Here is a 19,235-nt window from a genome sequence, read left to right on the forward strand (position 1 = left end):
TGAAGTGTAGATATCTGTCCAATTTCTATAATTTTAAAAGAATTTGTAATAATGGTGGTGCTATTATTTTTTCGCCAAATTTTCGGGAGTTTTTGTGAAAGTTGTTTTAAATTTCACAAAAGTTTCGAATTAAAGTGTGATTTTTGTTATTTTTATATTCTGTAGAGTCGTTCAGTTATAAATACGCATGAAACGGTCAACAAAATTTGCACATGTAAATAAGAATGCATACAAAATATTTTTGTGGAAGGTGGTGCTATTATTTTTTTCGCAGCAGTACTCGTATATACACAAGTCAAAATACAACTTGTTTTCTTTGTCATTCATTCACTGTATAAAATTTCTTGTTCTTCTCTACAAAGTTCCCTAACATGGTTTTTCAGCCACAATACTTTGCGGTTGCTTTGGCAGAAATTCCCAACAATTATATGCATGCAGTGCAGTGAAGGATTTAGTCAATAATGAGAATGTTGAAACGCCTTTTGGGTGTTAATTCATGTGATTTGGATTATTACGAGTCTTACAAATTAGACAAAAGGAAATTGTGGTCAAATTACTCTACAGACATCACACGGTGCTCTTGAATCAAATTTAAATGGAAGGTGCTTACACCTGGGAAGTTTTTGCGGATTCTGAAACTACAATATTCATAGATGAGAAAAAATTAAAAAAAAAAACAAAAAAAATCGCTGGAGCGCTTTTTAAATAAATAACGAATCAAGTTGACATTTTTAGGGGTTGTTTAAGTTTTCACGATTTTGCTTAGAAACCGCAATTGGACTGAAAAATATGTTGTAGCAATGAAGATTGACCTTTACGGTATTTTCGTAGGTTTTACCATTTTTGAGATATTGAAGTTCAAATTGGGACAATGCACTGACTGTATCGCCCCCTATAAAACAATGTGATGAAGGGTGCGCCTTAACTAACTTTTAATGAAAACCGCTTACACAGGCATGATTTTTGTGAATTCTGAAACAGCAATGTTCATAGATGAGAAAAATCTAAAAACAAGATAAAATCTCTGTTGGGATTTTTAAATAAATCGCGGTCAAAATTCACATTTTTAGGTGTTTTTAGGTTTTCACGATTTTGCTTGGAAACCGCAAGTCCAATCGAAATGGAGCTAAAGAAAATGTTGTAGCTGTGAAAATTCTCTAGAGGATTGACATTTATCGTTTGTTCCCAGCCTGTACCATTTTTGAGATAAAGAAGCTCAGTTTACATTTTTAGGTTTTTTTGTTAGGGTTTCGCGATTTTGCTTGAATACGGTAAGTCTTATCGATATGGGACCTGAGAAGATCTTAAAGCTGTGAAAATTCTCTACAAGACTGCCTTATGTAACTTATCCTAAGTTGTAACATTTTTTTAGATATATAAGTTTAAGTTGGGAATTTGCAGTCATGACATTGTTTTATAAGGAGGCTATACAGAATTGAATTGAATTTGAATTGTCCCAATTTGAACTTCAAAAACAGTAAAAGCGACGAAAATACCATAATTACCAATCTTGTAGGAAATTTTCATAGCTACAACATTTTCTTTAGTTCCATTTTGATAGAACTTGCGGTTTCTAAGCAAAATCGTGAAAACCTAAACAACCCTTAAAAATGTCAACTTAAATCGCGATTTATTTAAAAAGCGCTCCGGCGATTTTTTTGTTTTTTGATTTTTTTCATCTATAAACATTGTAGTTTCAGAATCCGCAAAAACTTCCGAGGTGTAAGCACCTTCCATTTAAAATTGTTTCAAGAGCACCGTGTACATTCTTTTAGCAAAAATCCATAAACACAATTTTTCCCAATCTACATTTTTTATACTCTAAGCCTTTAGTCAAAATGTGCCTCATCGAAATAATGGTATTAAGGGCAAAGAGTGTTTGGAAGAAATGTATTTCAGAAAATTTGGAGCCCACTTAGCTATGTTCGTCCATCTGGGTGGCTGCCTGGAGAACACGATAATTCTCGAACAGATCAACCGATTCGTTCCAAAATTTGGCATTCGTCATATTTTGTCCAAATTTTGATCAACTTCAAATATGGGCAATATCGATCCAATCTTTCGATATCCTTCCTCAGAGTACTTCTAAATTTTTCAGAGAAGTGCAGTTTAAAACCTCTCTAGATAATTATTAAATATGGCTTCACTTCCTTTATGCTAATAATTTAGTTATAAGTAAAAATTTGAAATTAATAAATTAATATACAAATAGCGTTCTCGGGTCCCCTATTACTACAGTACAACTTTTTTCAGGGGCTAGTCCATACTTCCAAAGAAAATGGCCCGAAATCATGTGTAGTGGTTGATACGCACGACAACTTTCGAACCGGATACTGCGTTGGTCCAAACTTTGTTTATAGCAATATATCTTCGAGCGTTATATAAAGTTCGAAGATGGTGATTTTCGGTCCTCTTCTTCTGGTATTTTCCCTCAAATTTCAAGAATTTTAGCTAAAGCGGTATGTGCGATTTTTCTTGAATGGAGCAACAGATTTGAACCAAACATTGGATTTAGTAATATTTTGTCCATACTTAGTTTAAGCTCGAAAATGAACCACATTGGTGAAGAACTGAAATGACTGGTGGGCGCAATATCTTTTAAAAGGAATGACCCGGTCCATTTCTTCAGGTACCTTCTCCGCAACACTTATGATCAATGATAAAATCCATATTTTGTTGGCAAGTTCATACGTCCGCAAATGTCTACACAATTCTGAAAATCTCCTAATACATAGCTTTGGGTTAAGGGATTTTGGTTGTGTAGCCGTTGTTCCATCTGTCCATAGATAAAAGTTTCAGTTTACACAGGCTCAGGGTATATTAATGTCCGCAAAACCGGCTGATACTTGTTGCGATTTTGACTAAGAAGGATCTGTTTCCGACCAGTTTTTTTTTTTTTTTTTTACTTCGTTTGTCGTCACAAAGTCCTTTGTCGAAGAAGGAAAAATTTACATTTCTAAAAAAGTGTATCTACTCAACTCAATGAGTAATCGACAGAAAAATCCCTGTAGATGAAATTCAATATAATTTCGAAATATTCGAAATAATATGCAATATATAAAATATAAACTTTAACCTCAATAATCTGGATTTTACTATCATTCGAAGGGTCGAACAAAACATAAAAATACGACAGAAAAATCTTTTTTTTTTTGTACAATAGGCATTTACTAATTTGTAGCAAGAGACCAGTTTCAAATAATCTCAACGGGCGACACTGCGGTGGAACAGAATTATATCATAAAAAAAGGTTGATATAGATTTTTTTTTTTGCAATTTTCAAACATAATAAAGAATTTGTAATTGTTATGATGTTCATAATAGTTCATTACAAAAACGTGTTAGAAACTACATATATACAAAAATTTAAAACCACAAATATTAAGCAACGATTTTATCATTTATTGTTGAATTGTTCTCATAAAAAATTTCAAAAACAAAAGATCGAAAGAATGATTTTTCTAGATGTTGTTTATAAGCCAAAGTATTGGACGTAATATGCAACAAACGTTCAATAAATGCAAATAAACATCTTGTTCTGAACTAAGTAACACTTGCAGTCAGCCTAAAATTACGAATAAACGCTAAAACAACACCTTAAAACTTAACACGGGCCCCCTCCCCTGTCTACATCGGTGACACGAAGCGAGTAACCGATTTGACCCATACTTTGCAAATCTTAACCCACTTAAGGCCACTGGCCGTTTAAATGCCAACGATGGTTGCAAACATTGACGTAAAACTCGGGTATTTTCGATTATTTTCGTGTTTTTATTTTTTTGCATTTTTTGCATTTGTCAAAAACAGAGGGATTGTCATGTAAGAATATACCTACATTACCATTCAAAATTTTAGGCACTTTTAAAATAAGGCCGGATTACAGTAAAACTATTCGTTTTAGAGAAAAAAGTTGTTTATTAAGAAATGCTTAGAAAGTCTCAACAATATAATTTTCATACAAAATTTTAAGTTTTCACGCCAAAAAATTCTTGGCTCTAAGTGGGTTAATATATCCACCAAACATAGATTAGGTTTGAATATGGATTAGCACCCGCCAATTCCCGTACCTGATACTGCGTTGTTCCAATCTTTGCATATAATTATACATATATCTGGGAATCTTAAATAAAGTTCCGGCACATCAGCCCCAGAACTTCCAAACGGTTCGTTATACGAGTATTGATGCGAACGATATATTTTAAACGGCATAACCGATTTGGTCCAAATGTTGGATCTTGAAATATTTTGTCCAAACTTAGGTTAAGGTCGAAAATGGGCCATATCGGTCCACTCCACCTTCAAAATAATCAACTTTTTTGTTTAAGTTTAAGTTCTGTTCGAGGGTCCTTTGGCAATTTTTAATCAAAGCTACTCCTTGCGGTCCGTTACTAGCAATATTATGTTTTTCGCGGGCAATTCCATGCTTCCTGAAATGATGGTCACAAAGCTCTAAATCATCTTAAATGACTAGTGGACTCGATATTTATCGACAGCACCGACGTAGCCAGGGGGGGGCCCGGGGGGCCCGGGCCCCCCCCCGAATTGATTTTTGTTCCCATAAGATATTAGCTTATGTTACACATTTTTTTAATTTTTGAATAAAATTTTAAACTGTTTTAATTTTTTCTAGAAATATGTAAAGTATTTGGAGAAGTATTACAGAGAATTATTTAACTACATTGGTATACTTATTGTCCAACATATTTGAAAAAGCAATAAGTATATAGTCTCTAACACGTTTTTGTAATGAACTATTTTGAACATCATAACAATTACAAATTCTTTATTATGTTTGAAATTTGCAACAAAAAACTATATCAACCATTTTTTATGATATAATTACTATTCCACAGCAGTGTCGGCCGTTACGATTATTTTAAACTAGTCTCTTCCTACAAATTAGTAAATATCTATTGTACAAAAATAATTTTTCTGTCGTATTTTTATGTTTTATTCGATTCTTCGAATGTTAATAAAATCAATATTATTGAGATTGAGGTGAGTGTTTATATTTTATTTATGCATATTATTTCAAATATTTCGAAATTACATTGAATTTTATCTTCAGAGATTTTTTTGTCGATTACTCTTTGAATTATATTATGGGAAGTAATTTCAATGGATGCACATTTCTAGAAATTTTCCTTTTTCCTTCTTCGGCAAAGGATTTATAACGACAAACGAAATATAAAAACTGATCGGAAACAGATTCAAATTAGTCAAAATCTCAAGAAGTATCAGTCCGCTTTGCGGACAGGAATATACCCTGAGTCTGTGTGAAATGAAACATTAATCTATGAACGGATCGAATAGCGGCTACACATCCAAAATCTTTTAACCAGAGTTATATATTATGAGATTTTTAGAATTGTGCAGCAATTTTCGGACGTATGAACTTACCAACAAAATATAGAGTTTATCATTGATCACAAATGTTACGGAGGAGGTAACTGAAGAAATGGACCGGACCGGCATAGTTCATTTTGGAAGTATATCTTATTTTGGGAGTCATTCATTTCAGTGCGTCACAGTATAATTTTCAGTTTTTTCAAGAAAAAAATATAGACTTTTCCACGAAAAACATAATACCGCTCTAAACATAAAGAATACCGTCCTTAAACTGCATTAAATAATTATTTTGAAGGTTTGTTGGGATGTACCCATTTTCGAGCTAAAACTAAATTTGGAGAAAATATTACTAAAACCAAAGTTTGGAACAAATCTGTTGCTCCGTTCAAGAAAAGTCGCACTTACCACTGTAGCTAAAATTCTTGAATTTTGAGGGGGAAATACCAGAAGGAGTAGACCGAAAATCACCATCTACGAACTTTATATAAGGCTCGCAGAAATATTGCTATAAAGAATGTTTGGACCAACGCAGTATCCGGTTCGAAAATTGTCGTGCACACCAGCCACTACACATGATGGTCTTAGGTGTTCCTTACAGCTTTCGGGCCATGTTCTCCGGAAGTATGGGCATGAAAAAACTTGTAGTAATAGGGGCCCGAGAACAATTGTTGCAAAAAAGCAAACCGTTTCCAGAGAGGTCTTTTTATTTATTAATTTATTTATTTCATATTCTTACAAACAAAAAACATTGTTCCACAACATCCCATACGGGACAAGGGAGACTTCTCTCATATCAATGAGTGCACCCCGATTCATATTTAGCTCAATGATATGGGACCTACTGTTTATCGCCGAGTCCGAACGGCGTGTCCTAAGACACCACTTGTAGAGAAGTTTTTCAAGGCTGAAATACTCAGGAAATGTCGCCAACATTACTGAGGGGTATTTTGCCACCGTTGAAAAATGTTTGGTGTTGCCTGGCCGGGGAATCGAACCACCGACCTTCTGCGTGCAAGGCGGGCGTGCATACCATTGCACCACCGTGGCACCGGCATAAAGGAAGTTAACCCATGACTACTGAGGTCTTAAGCTTACACAGGTATATTTACTAATTATCCAGAGAGATCTTAAACTGTACTTCTCTGAAAATTTTTCAAATACTCTGTGAAAGGTTATCGAAAGGAGGATTCCAGGCAGCCAACCAGACGGACGAACATAGCTAAGTCGACTCCAAATTTTCTGAAACACACTTTGGCCCTAAAACCATTATTTCGATGAGTCACATTTTGACTAAAGGCTGAGAGTATAAAAAATGTAGATTGGGAATTGGCAATTGTGTTCATGGATTTTTGCTAAAATTCTGGGCTCCAGAATTTCATTTTAAAGGTATTCAGGATTGATAAGACAGGAGTTTTCTTGGTTCGTGATCAATTTATGAGAAAATCCTGGATAGGAAACAAGAATTTCTATAAGAGAAGTCCGACGATTTGAAGCCAAAATAGTTTATTGACGGATGTCCAATTGGGCACCAGGATTTGTCATAACATACCCACGATTGGGTGCTAGAATTTCATCACATATATGACTCACTAATGCTGAGCAATAGCATTAGTTCTCTATCAAGAAAACCACTATCGTCCTTCAGAAATTCTTTGTGATTAGATCTACGATTGGACATCAAAATATTTTGAGGGAATAACTTCAATGACAGTAACAGTAACAACGATTGGACACCCGAATGTATATGCGACTATTAATATATCTATTGTTTGAACATATCTTAACTCTTATATGTTGTCAAAAAAGTTCTGAAAACAAGGGAAAATTGGCCAAGAAGTCTTACGTCATTTTAATAAAAAATTGGAATAAAAAATTATTTCATCAGTAATATAAGTATAAAATAAGGTTTATATCATTGCTAAATAAGACATTTTTGCTAACATGAACTTTCAAAATTTTGGTCAGGTGGGCCCCCCCCGAAATGAAATCCTGGCTACGTCCCTGATCGACAGAAATGACTCCCAAAAAATAAGATCCACTTTCAAAATGGACTATGTCAGTCCATTTCTTCAGGTACCTCCTCCGCAATTCTTTTAAGCTTTAATCCAATACAATAATAATTTTGTCGGCAAGTTCATACGTCCAAATGCACCTCAACAATCGGAAATGTTCATAGTGTTTGCAGAAAAAGATGAACTGAATAACCACCAGCGAAACGATTGAAGGATGTGTGGGACTTCGCTAGATATCACTTTTTCAATACAAACCCCTTAAGTCATATAGCTCAATTAATTCAATCAGTTAACAACTTTGTCCCAATTTACATTAGGCGAGTTTACTTGCGGCAATTATCAGTTTGATGCAGAGAGAGGTGAGGCATATGGTAACCCTTTGCCTCTCAACACCCTCTCTCACCAACAAACTTACAATTGCCGCAAGTAAACTCGCCTAATGTAAATTGGGACTTTCATAAATAATGAACAATATTGGATCTGCTCATGGATGAAATTTCCAATTCACACAGACGGCAAAGTCGACTGATATTTTTTACTTTTTTGTATGGAAGACCTCAAGAGGTATTCGGTCCACTTCACCACTGAACTTGTTTGATGTATTTATGGCTTTGCCGAATGCACTGTCAGTTTTTTTTAGTGTTAAACTTTGACTAGGCTCTGGTATATGTCGTCTATTTCTCAAAAATCTACCCTAGGATTTGACGTAGAATGAAGAGCATGGTTTGGGTGGATTCGCTAAGTCTAAAAGCTCATGGTTATAGCCAAATTTTTGTTGACCATGAGTTCCATAGCATTAAAATAAAATATTGCACATTCTGATAGGAGGAAATTCTCTCTTCTCCTCTACTGAAATAATCATGGAAATCATCATTCTGTGTGGAAAAAATAATCGACAATAAATATGTGCTTTGTCCTTAAATTTCTTAGTAAATAAATTACGAATTTTGAATAACGAATTCCACAACAAAATTCCAATCAACATTTCATTTTTCTTGCAACAACAAACACATCAATTAATTTACATAATTTCAGTGCCATAAAAGTGAAATAAATAAAACCTAACAAAAACCAAATTGGGAACGTAAAGCTTGGAAGAACACTTAGCTGCTAAAAGCGTCTAAACGGCAAAACAAAACACAACAGGATAACATGAACCTATCATAAATAAAAGAAAACGCTGACCATTAATTAAAGGGAAAAAAGATATACGGAAATTAATTTGTAGCAACATAAAGAAACAAGCAATTAATCAACAACAACAACAAAAATAGAAAAATAGACAAAAAGTGAAAATTAATACGTTTTGTACAACAACAAATTATTTTTCTTCTATGTGGTGTGTCGTCCATCGTACATAAAGGAAACCAGCCAAACGCCGCTTTTACTTTTGTTTAATTTTTTTCGCCACATAAAAACATTGTCTCTCGGGGACTAAAGGTCAACACCGAAATTCAAGCAAAAGCCTAAAACTTCAAAAGGCGTCGTTTTTATTATTTTGATTTTTTCGTACAACCGTTGTATGAGTAATAGCGCCATGGTTGCCGTTGCCATTTGTTGTATTCTGGTCTTGTTGGCCGTTTTCATTGTTATCATCATAGTGGTCGGCCAGACAATGGGAGAGCCTAAGTGAGATAAACTTCAGCTGGGACCTGGTAATTTCCCAGATGGATAACAAATGCCTACCAATTGTTAGTACATCTCGTTAAATACCTTCATGAATAAAAATCATCCAAAACCAACAACAACAAATCGTTATAAAATCCAAAAATCCCCAGACTATTGGACTAAAGATTATTAAACCAAAAAAACAGAAACGAAAACAGGAACATTATAGTTAGTGAAAAAGTCATCAGGCAAAGTGTTATTACCACCAATCAACCATTCAGAGTAAATGCCAAAAAATAACAACAATTTATTAAGCGGTTATCAACAATAAAAACAACAACATTCAATGTGTTAAAAAATAAAACAACAAGGAAAAATTTATTAACCCATCGTGTCAGTATCAAATTGGCTGTGATGTGTAATTTTTATTTATTTATTAAAACTAATAACAACAACAACAATAATCAACAACAATTTATATACACATAAAGAACCTTTAGACTTTGTAATTGTGTTGATGTAGAAACAACAACAAAAAACGAAGAGATTTTATTTTGATATTAACAAATAAAATAATTGGTGTTAAATTCAAAAACATTTTACATGGAAAAACAAAAAATTAAATTTAATTAAATAGAGTGATAGACGTATATAAATGTTTTATATAATCAATGTATGTGTTTTAGTTAAATAAGTGTTTTTATGAAATTATACATACTACATATAAATTTAACAAAAACAAAAAAAAACTAAATTTCAAATCCCAAATCCGCGTTAAAATCAATTAAAACAACTTGTTCAAAGGAACCTATCATATCCACATAACCTAAACTACCTTCAACCTTTGGAACCCCAAAAATATCTACACCTTATGAAAAAAACAGAAAAAATGTTGCAGTTCGTCGACAGTAAATATTCTAAAATTCTTGTTTAAAAAAATCATTATATATAAAAAGTAATTATACAAAAAATAATAATAAAAACTATGAACATTTAAATACCATTATTATCCTGAAATGCATAATTTTCATTAACCAATCAGTTATGATAAAATCGAAAATGTCCAAATCCAAACACCAAAATTCCATCAATTTCTCATTGGCGGAGAGAAGAGGGCAGAAGAGGAAAAACATGGAAAATACTAAATATAAAAGAAATTAAAAATGTTCAAAATTATTTAAATCACACTATCCACTACATCAAGGGCTCAATTGCAATAAAACAACAAATACCAACATTAATCGCCGAAACTATAGTAGAAAACATCTTCACATGATAATGAGCAACACTCGTTGTTCTTGGTCATATTGCATCCGGAAAAAATCTTGGAGAAAAAAGGCTAGAAAGCAAAATATAAATTTAAAGAGAACATACAAATCTTCAGAATTGTTTAAAACCCAATAATAACTACAACAATAATCGCAACAAAACAGAGATTGTCATAGCTATAAATTCAACATGATGCTGAGCAATACCGCTCAATGTTATTAGGGAGAGAGATACAATGTTGCAGCAACTTTTGTTGAAGAACTATCGTCAAACGTTCTAAAATTAAAAACTAGTTCCAGCTAGACTTATTTAGAAATATTTCTTAAAAATGACGCGGATAAGAGAACGTTGGCAATACCACTCAATGTTATTAGGGAGAATGAGAGAGATACAATGTTGCGGCAACTTCTGTTGCAGAACCATCGTTTAACGTTCTGATATAAAAATATAGTTCCAGCTAAACTTACTCAGAAATTTTTCTTAAAAAAGTACTCGGATAAGAGAACATTCGTAGTTCCACTCAATGTTATTATGGAGAAAGAGAGAGCCACAATATCGCAGCAACTTTTGTTGCAGAACCATCGTTAAATATTCTGAAGTTAAAAACTAGTTCCAGCTCGACTTACTCAGAAATATTTCCTAAAAATGACTCGGATAAGAGAACGTTAAAAAATCCATTATAAACTGGATGCTCCTCAATGAAAAACAGTCGCAACATGTTGAACAAGATTAATGCCGGAAAATCTTCAACATTAATTTGAACAGGCTAACTTCATTCAAGGGCTCAATTGCAATAAAATGGGAAACCAGCTACGCGGAAACTATCATAGATAACTAATCAACCGGCTCCTGAGCAACAACCGTTGTTATTGCTTATATTGGAATCAAACATGTTGCTGAAACATATCTCTTTTCGGCGAGGAGGAGAGCAGAAGATTAAAAAAAACATCAAGGACATTATAAACTGACTGAGCAACCCTTTTAAAAATTTACTCAGGCAAGAGAATATTTAAGACTCTCCTATAAACTTGGGATCCTTCATTGAAAAATGTTCTCAACATGTTGAACAACATTGCTGTAGGAAATCTTCAAAATTCCAACATAACTTAAAACACGCTAGTCACTTCATCAAGGGGTGAATAGTAATAAAACAACAACTGCAGTAATAATCATGGCAATGCGGAAATTACCATAGACAACAACTCAGCATTATCCTGAGCAACACTCATTGTTATTAGTGATATTTTAACCGGAAAAAACTTGCAGCTACATTTCTCGTTAGCGGAGACCAAGGACAGAAAGGAAAATATAAAATTCAAAATAAAAAGGACATAAAAGTCTTCAAAATTGCTTAAAACTCAATAACAACTACAAAATAAAGACAACAACGCAAAGATTATCACAGCTATCAACTCAACATGATGCTGAGCAATACCACTCAATGTTATTAGGGAGAGAGAGAGATACAATGTTGCAGCAGCTTTTGTTGCAGAACCATCGATAAATGTTCTAAAATTAACAACTAATTCCAGCTCGACTTAAAAATATTTCTTTAAAATGGCTCGGATAAAAGAACGATAAAAACTCCCTTATAAACTTGAGGTTCCTCAATGAAAAATATTCCCAACAAGTTTAACAACATTAACGCCGGAAAATCTTCAACATGGCTTTGAACTGGCTAACTTCATTTAAGAGCTCAATTGCAATAAAATGGGAAACCAGCTACGCGGAAACTATCATAGATAACTAATCAACCGGCTCCTGAGCAACAACCGTTGTTATTGCTTATATTGGAATCAAACATGTTGCTGAAACATATCTCTTTTCGGCGAGGAGGAGAGCGGAAGTGTTAAAAACATCCAGAAGTGTTAAAAACATCCTTTTTAAAAATTTACTCAGGCAAGAGAACATTTAAAACTCTCTTATAAACTTGGGGTTCTTCATTGAACAATATTCTCAACATGTTGAACAACATTGCTGCAGGAAATCTTCAACATTTCAACATAACTTAAAACACGCTAGTCACTTCATCAAGGGCTCATTAGTAATAAAACAACAATTGCAGTAATAATAAGTAATAATAATAGACAACAACTCAACATTATCCTGAGCAACACTCATTGTTATTGGTGATAATGTGATCGGGAAAAAATCGTGTAGCTACATTTCTCTTTAGCGGAAAGAAAAGCCCAGAAAGAAAAATATAAAATTCAAAATATAAAGGACATAAAAACTTCAAAATTTCCTAAAACTCAATAACAACAACAATAATAATCGCAACAACGCAGAGATAATCACAGCTATCAACTCAACATGGTGCTGAGCAATACCACTCAGTTTTACTAGGGAGAAAGAGAGAGATACAATTTTGCAGCAACTTTTGTTGAGAAACTATCGTTAAACGTACTAAAATTGAAAATATTTCTTCAAAATGACTCGGATAAGAGAACGTTAAAAACTTCCTTATAAACTTGAGGTTACTCACTAAAAAATATTCGCAACAAGTTGAACAACACTAACGCCGGGAAATCTTCAACATTACTTTAAACCGGCTAACTTCATTCAAAAGCTCAATTGCAATAAAATGGCAACTAATATTCACCGGCTCCTGAGCAACAACCATTGTTATTGATTATATTGGAATCAAAAATGTTGCAGCAACATATCTCAGAAGATTAAAAAAAAACATCAAGGAAATTATAAACCAGGTAGAGACAGACTTGCTCAGAACCCTTTTTAAAAATTTACTCAGACAAGAGAACATCTAGACTCTCCTATAAACTTGGGATTATTCATATAAAAATATTCTCAACATGTTGAACAACATTGCTGCAGGAAATCTACAACATTTCAACCTAACTTAAACACGCTAGTCTCTTCATCAAGCGCTTAATAGCAATCGAACAACACCTTCAGTAATAACCTTGGCAATGCGGAAAATATCATAGACAACAACTCAACATTATTCTGAGCAACACTCATTGTTATTAGCGATATTGTGAGCGGGGAAAAATAGTGCAGCTACATTTCTCTTTAGCGGAAAGAAAAGGCCAGAAAGGAAAATATAAAATTCAAAATATAAAGGACATAAAAAACTTCAAAATTGCTTAAAACTCAATAACAACTACAACAATAATCACAGACATGCAGAGATTATCGCAGCAATGTTGCAGGGACTTTTGTTGCAGAACCATCGTTAAATATTCTAAAATAAAAACTAGTTTCCGGTAATTATAAACTAGCTACAAACAGAATTGCTCGGAACACTTTTTAAAAATGTACTCAGGCAAGAGAACATTTAATACTCTCTTATAAACTTGCGGTTCTACATTGAAAAATATTCTCAACATGTTGAACAACATTACTGCTGGAAATCTTCAACATAACTTAAAACATGCTAGTCACTTCATCAAGGGCTTAATAGTAATGCAACAACAACTTCTGTAATAATCATGGCAATGCGGAAATTATCATAGACAACAACTCAGCATCATGAACTCCATATCCTGAGCAACACTCATTGTTATTAGTGATATTTTAACCGGGAAGAAAAAAACAGCTACATTTTTCGTTAGCGTAGAGAAAAGGCCAGCAAGGAAAATATAAAATTCAAAATAAAAAGAACATAAAAATCTTTACATTTGCTTAAAACTCATTAAAAACTACAACAATAATCGCAGCAACGCAGAGGTTATAACAGATATCAACTCAACATGATGCTGAGCAACATTTGTTGCAGAACCATCTAAAATTATAAACTAGTTCCAGCTAGACTTACTCAGAAACGTCTCAACATGTTAAGCAACATTATTTTAGGAACAACCACAAATTATGTCAAATCCCTAGTGCTTTAAAAGCTCCACAAAATACTACCGAAAGGAAAGCTCTAAACCACCATGATCATAGAGATTAATCTTCTTTAAGGAGTTATAAAACCTCCTCGCAACATAAAACCGTTAGGAAACAATTAATAACGGGGAAAATGTCAAACAAGCAATAACAACATTATCCTGAACAACACTATTCTCCCCCTTGAAATGAAATGTTGCCGCTACACAAGCGATGAGATATTCATTTACAATTCGTATTAAGGGAAAATTATTATTACTTCAAAACCCCCTTTTATAATCATGATATTCTTCAATAAAAAAAAATACATTCAACATGTTGAGCAGCATTGGCGTAGAAACAATTACAAATTATCTCAAAACCCTTGTCATTTAAATATGCGACAAAATAATGTGGAATAAAGCTCTAAAACTATCATAGAGGCAAAAACACAACATGTTCTTATACCACAGTATTAGTTTAGTTAATGTGCAAATATTTAATCCTGAAAGCAGTTATTTCAACATTATCAACATATACCAACAGAAATGTGGATGTTGCCTCAATTTTGTTTTAAAATCCAGTTGTTGCAGAAGCATTGTTGTCACAAACATGTTGTCGATACATTAACGTTTTAGGATCACGTTACAACTCTAGACAAGTAATAGAACATTTTAATCCAATTTGTAGTAAATTGAAGATCTGTAAAAATATTATTTCTTCCAAACATGCTGCGTAAACATTGTAGCTATAAACATGTAACCGAAAAACTCCCAAGATTAATACGAAAAATTATAATTGAAGAAGTCAACAAAAGTACACGTAATGGGTAAAAATGCTTCAAAATGAATACCTTAAATTATACCCAATACCAATAAAGGTTTGAATATCCAGTAAAAATTAACTTGTTGCAGAAACCATGTTGCGCAACACTGGAAATTTTAAAACCCATTCACAACTCAAAGAAATAAAGGAGATTTTAAACTAATGATTGGTTGATTACTAGATTTTAACATGTTGCCTAAACATTGTGACTATAAACATGTTTCTGAGAACTATGAACATGTTTAACTGCAAAATTATGCACATATAGAACCAATGTACAATAACAACCAATGCCCTACAACAATTTTAAACTATTTTTAGTTTAATACAAAACAACGTTATGCTTTCTTGAAGACATATGATGCTATGATGAGTAATTCAAATTGGAGGGTACAATCCTGTCAACAATATAATTTCCAAGGAGACAATAATTATTGATGCTGCTTTGCTTAAGAGCATATTGGAGTAGAAAGAGATATGGATAACGCCCCATTTTCTACTTCACAAACTATTGTTTGACTTAACTGCATGTTTCGAGCGAATAGAACAAATATTTCTTGACTAAATGCTGTTTCAGAATGTTGAAAACAAGGAAGGAAGACCTTCGCTATACCAGTTCTACTAATCTAAATTTTATTTTTTTATAAAAATTTCCTGGAAGATCGCATTTCAAGTGACTAAAGATGACCGTGAAATTGAACGTGAACAGCGATATGTCCTTATATGGCAAACATAATCAAACGAAGCAGTTCTTCTAGTGTAAAATACTTCAAAGCACAAATCCAACAAGTTTTCCAAATTGATAAATAACTTTTGGAATATTATTGGAACCAAGGAAAAGCACCAGTTCGGCCGAAATAGTTGCTGCCTTAAAGAACACAAAAATATCTACAAGCTAATCAAGCAGCTATCCAATAAACAAAATTCGAACAGCAAACCTCTATGCAAAAACAATGGCGACAAACAACAGGACTATGGTTTATCCTCTACTTCTCACTTCTATCTGTAGAATCCGAAACAACTTATAATTCAACATATGTCGGTGTCATGGCATATTTTTATTGACCTAACGTTCCGACCCAGTTTAAGAACCGTAAACACCAAATTCAAATAAAAATAAATTCACATAATAAAATGGAGATAGATTTAGTACCCCATAAAATGGTATTTCCAAAACTGATATTAGAAACTCCCAGAAAATAACAAACAAAAAACCGATTTGGCCTGACGGAATTTCCATGGTAATGTTGAAACAGCTGGATGGGCCGGGAGTGGAGTATCTCACTAAAGTTCTCAACTTGTCGCTATCCACCCTCATTGTTCCCGAAGTCTGGAAAATAGGCAGGGTGTTCCCGCTACTGAAGCCAGGCAAGGATGCCAGCAAAGGTGAATCGTACAGGCCGATTACGCTTTTGTCACCTGTAGCGAAGATCCTTGAGGCCTTAGTCCTCCCCAGCATTTGAAATAGCTATCAAGTTGCCAATCATCAGCATGGATTCCGTAAGCAGCACAGCACGACAACTGCGCTGCACGCCATTACCACATATATTTGTCAAGGACTCAACCAGAAACGGCCGTGCGATAGAACAGTGATGGTGGCGCTTGACTTAACAAAAGCCTTTGATACAGTCAGGCACTCCACGCTGTTTGAGGACATTGAACAGACAACCCTCCGGCCAAGCTTGAAACGTTGTATAATCAGCTATATATGTGGCCGCCAGTCGTATGTGAAATTCAGGAACAAGAAGTCCAAACCCCGTAGAGTGAAACAGGGAGTTCCCCAAGGTGGGGTGATATCTCCGGAACTGTTGAACCTCTACCTCTTCTGTATTCCGCCTCCTCCAGGCGGCTTCGAGATCGTAACGTATGCGGATGATTGCACGATCCTGGCGTCAGGTATCTACCCTGATGACATCTGTGAGAGACTGAAACACTCTTTAATCGATCTTACCACCTTTTTCCACGCGAGAAATATGCAGATATCCGCCACTCTGTTCACCACATGGACGACGCAGTATAGAAGAGAGTTGAATATCATGGTCGATGGTAGCAGAATTCCGACCACAAACTGCCCCAAAATTCTAGGGGTCACATTTGACATCACTCTCACGTCGCCCTCGCATGCCACAGCTATCTGCGATAAACTGAAATGTAGGAAAAGGTCCTCAAGTCCCTAGCCGGCAGCACTTGGGGTGCAGATAAAGAAACCTTGTTGACCACGTATAAAGCGTTAGCTCGGTTTGTGGTAAGCTATGCGGCGCCAGTTTGGTCCCCGAATTTATGTGACAAGCAGTGGGATAAGGTTCAAAAATTTGTCACAACGCCGCCCTGAGAACAGCAACAGGGTGCCTTCTCAATTCTTCAGTGGACCATCTACATGAGGAGGCAAAGATTCTTCTAGTACGACAACATAATGAGATGATATCGTTGCTGTACTTGCTTGGGTGTTACCGTGAGAGCCATCCCAATCACCATCTGCTGGCTAGGCCCGACACATTCAGGAATATGAGGAAGGATAATCATGCTCTAGAGAGGGAGGTCCAACAATATAGGAGAGAACCTCTAGATGAACAGGATGCAGTTGCTAAGGCCATAAGCAAATATAGTGTGAATAAAGTACTCGGAGTACATCCCCCATCTATCGCAGCTGAGGAGTGTCAGCTGCCACGACAAACTAGAGTAGTTTTGCGCTCAATTACGCTCGGGATATTGCAGTCGCCAAAATTCCTATTGCAAGACATCTGCCCAGCATGCGGCATGGGCCCGCACGATAATAAGCACCCAGTTAACTGCCCCGCCAAACCTACTCATCTAACACCAGTGGATATGTGGTTACATCCCAACGAAGCAACCACTTTCCTGGAACTGGAGATAGAACCAGAACCAGAGTGAGCAAGAGAACGAACATACAAACATAATAATAAAACACTGTTACAACAACAAAGTTTCGAATATCGTTCTCCACTATATCTTATATTTATTGACTTTCAGAAAGCTTTTGATAAATTACGGCATGACGCACTATGGACTGCAATACGGTGCAAAGGGTTCCCCGAGAAAATAATTGAGCTTATCAAATGCCCATACAACCAAGCAAGCTGCCGTATACTGCAAGAGGGAGTTCTTAGTGATGAGGTCTTTATCAAAGTAGGAGTAAGACAAGGCTGCATATTATCCCCAACGCTATTCAACATAGACCTAGATGTTGTCATGAAAGAAGCACTCCAAAACCAAAGGGGAATTAGGTGGGGCCTGCAAGGATTTCTGCAAGACCTTGACTATGCTGACGACATCTGTCTACTCGCTCACACGTAGGATGGTATGCAGCGTAAACTCAACTCCATAGCTAAAGTTGCCGCAAATGCCGGATTATTTATTAACATCGAAAAAACAAAAGCAATGCGAGTAAATACATCGAATAATCGGGTATTTCATATAAATGGGAAAACGCTGCAAGATTTGCAATCCTTTACATACCTAGGTAGCACTATCACAAACAACGGTGGAAGCGCAGACGATATCGAGAGCCGTATAAAGAAGGCACAGCAAGCTTTTCGTCAACTAAAGAACATTTGGACATCTTCATCTATTACAATTCGAACCAAGGTACGCATTTTTAACTCAAACGTAACCTCAGTCCTTCTATATGGATGCGAAACATGGAACGCGGCCCCTCATCTCATACAGCGACTACAAAGCTTCAGCAATCGCTGCCTAAGACGCTTGTTAAGAATTTACTGGCCCAACACAATGTCAAATCACAGGCAATGGGAGCTGACGAATCAAACACCAATCTATATGAATATCATGGAACGGAAATGGAAGTGGATAGAGCATACACTGTGGAAGGATCCCAGTGATATAACGAATCAAGCCATTGAATGGAATCCGCAGGGAAGCCGAAGAAGAGGACGCCCAGCACACACCTGGAGGCGACAAATTGAAAAATATGTTGAAAGAAGCGGTATTACGTGGAATGAAATCAAAAAATAGCATTAGATAGAAATAGATTTAATAACTTTGTTGTGGCCATATGTTCCTCATAGGAGTTTAAAGGAATAAATATATATACAACAACATCATCATCCCACACATGGCTGCGAAAAATAGAAGCAGAATCAATGGATAGATATAATTAAAAAAAATTGTAAATTGCTCTCCTTGGACCCATAAAGGAAATGACAACATACAAAATATCGTTGTCATTGAATGCTGGTCCTTCTACGGTGATTAATATTGTCAAAACTGAGATTGAGTGGAACTTCCATGAAAGTCGTAAGAAAGGCGGCCTATCATCCCATGCATGGCGGCGATCAACTGAAGTAAAAGCTGCACAACTAAGAG

General features: G+C 35.1%; 2 protein-coding genes across 6 annotated transcripts in view; both read left to right on the forward strand.

The window, feature by feature from the left end:
* Positions 1-19,235, forward strand: part of LOC141389216 (cubilin) — a 689,676-nt gene that overhangs the window by 469,525 nt on the left and 200,916 nt on the right. The gene's annotated exons all lie outside the window — the stretch shown is intronic.
* Positions 8,750-9,133, forward strand: LOC141389220 (uncharacterized). The gene has a single exon (XM_073960446.1). It carries the CDS (start codon positions 8,884-8,886, stop codon positions 8,992-8,994), a length of 111 nt encoding a protein of 36 aa, XP_073816547.1. The 5' UTR covers positions 8,750-8,883; the 3' UTR covers positions 8,995-9,133.

The sequence above is a fragment of the Musca autumnalis genome, unplaced genomic scaffold (assembly GCF_047663935.1).
Source record: "Musca autumnalis isolate F117 unplaced genomic scaffold, ASM4766393v1 scaffold_1, whole genome shotgun sequence".
In the NCBI taxonomy this organism is placed as follows: domain Eukaryota; kingdom Metazoa; phylum Arthropoda; class Insecta; order Diptera; family Muscidae; genus Musca; species Musca autumnalis.

Coding starts and splice junctions, on each gene's coding strand:
- LOC141389220 (XM_073960446.1), top strand. CDS start 8,884: ATGAGTAATAGCGCCATGGTTGCCGTTGCCATTTGTTGTATTCTGGTC.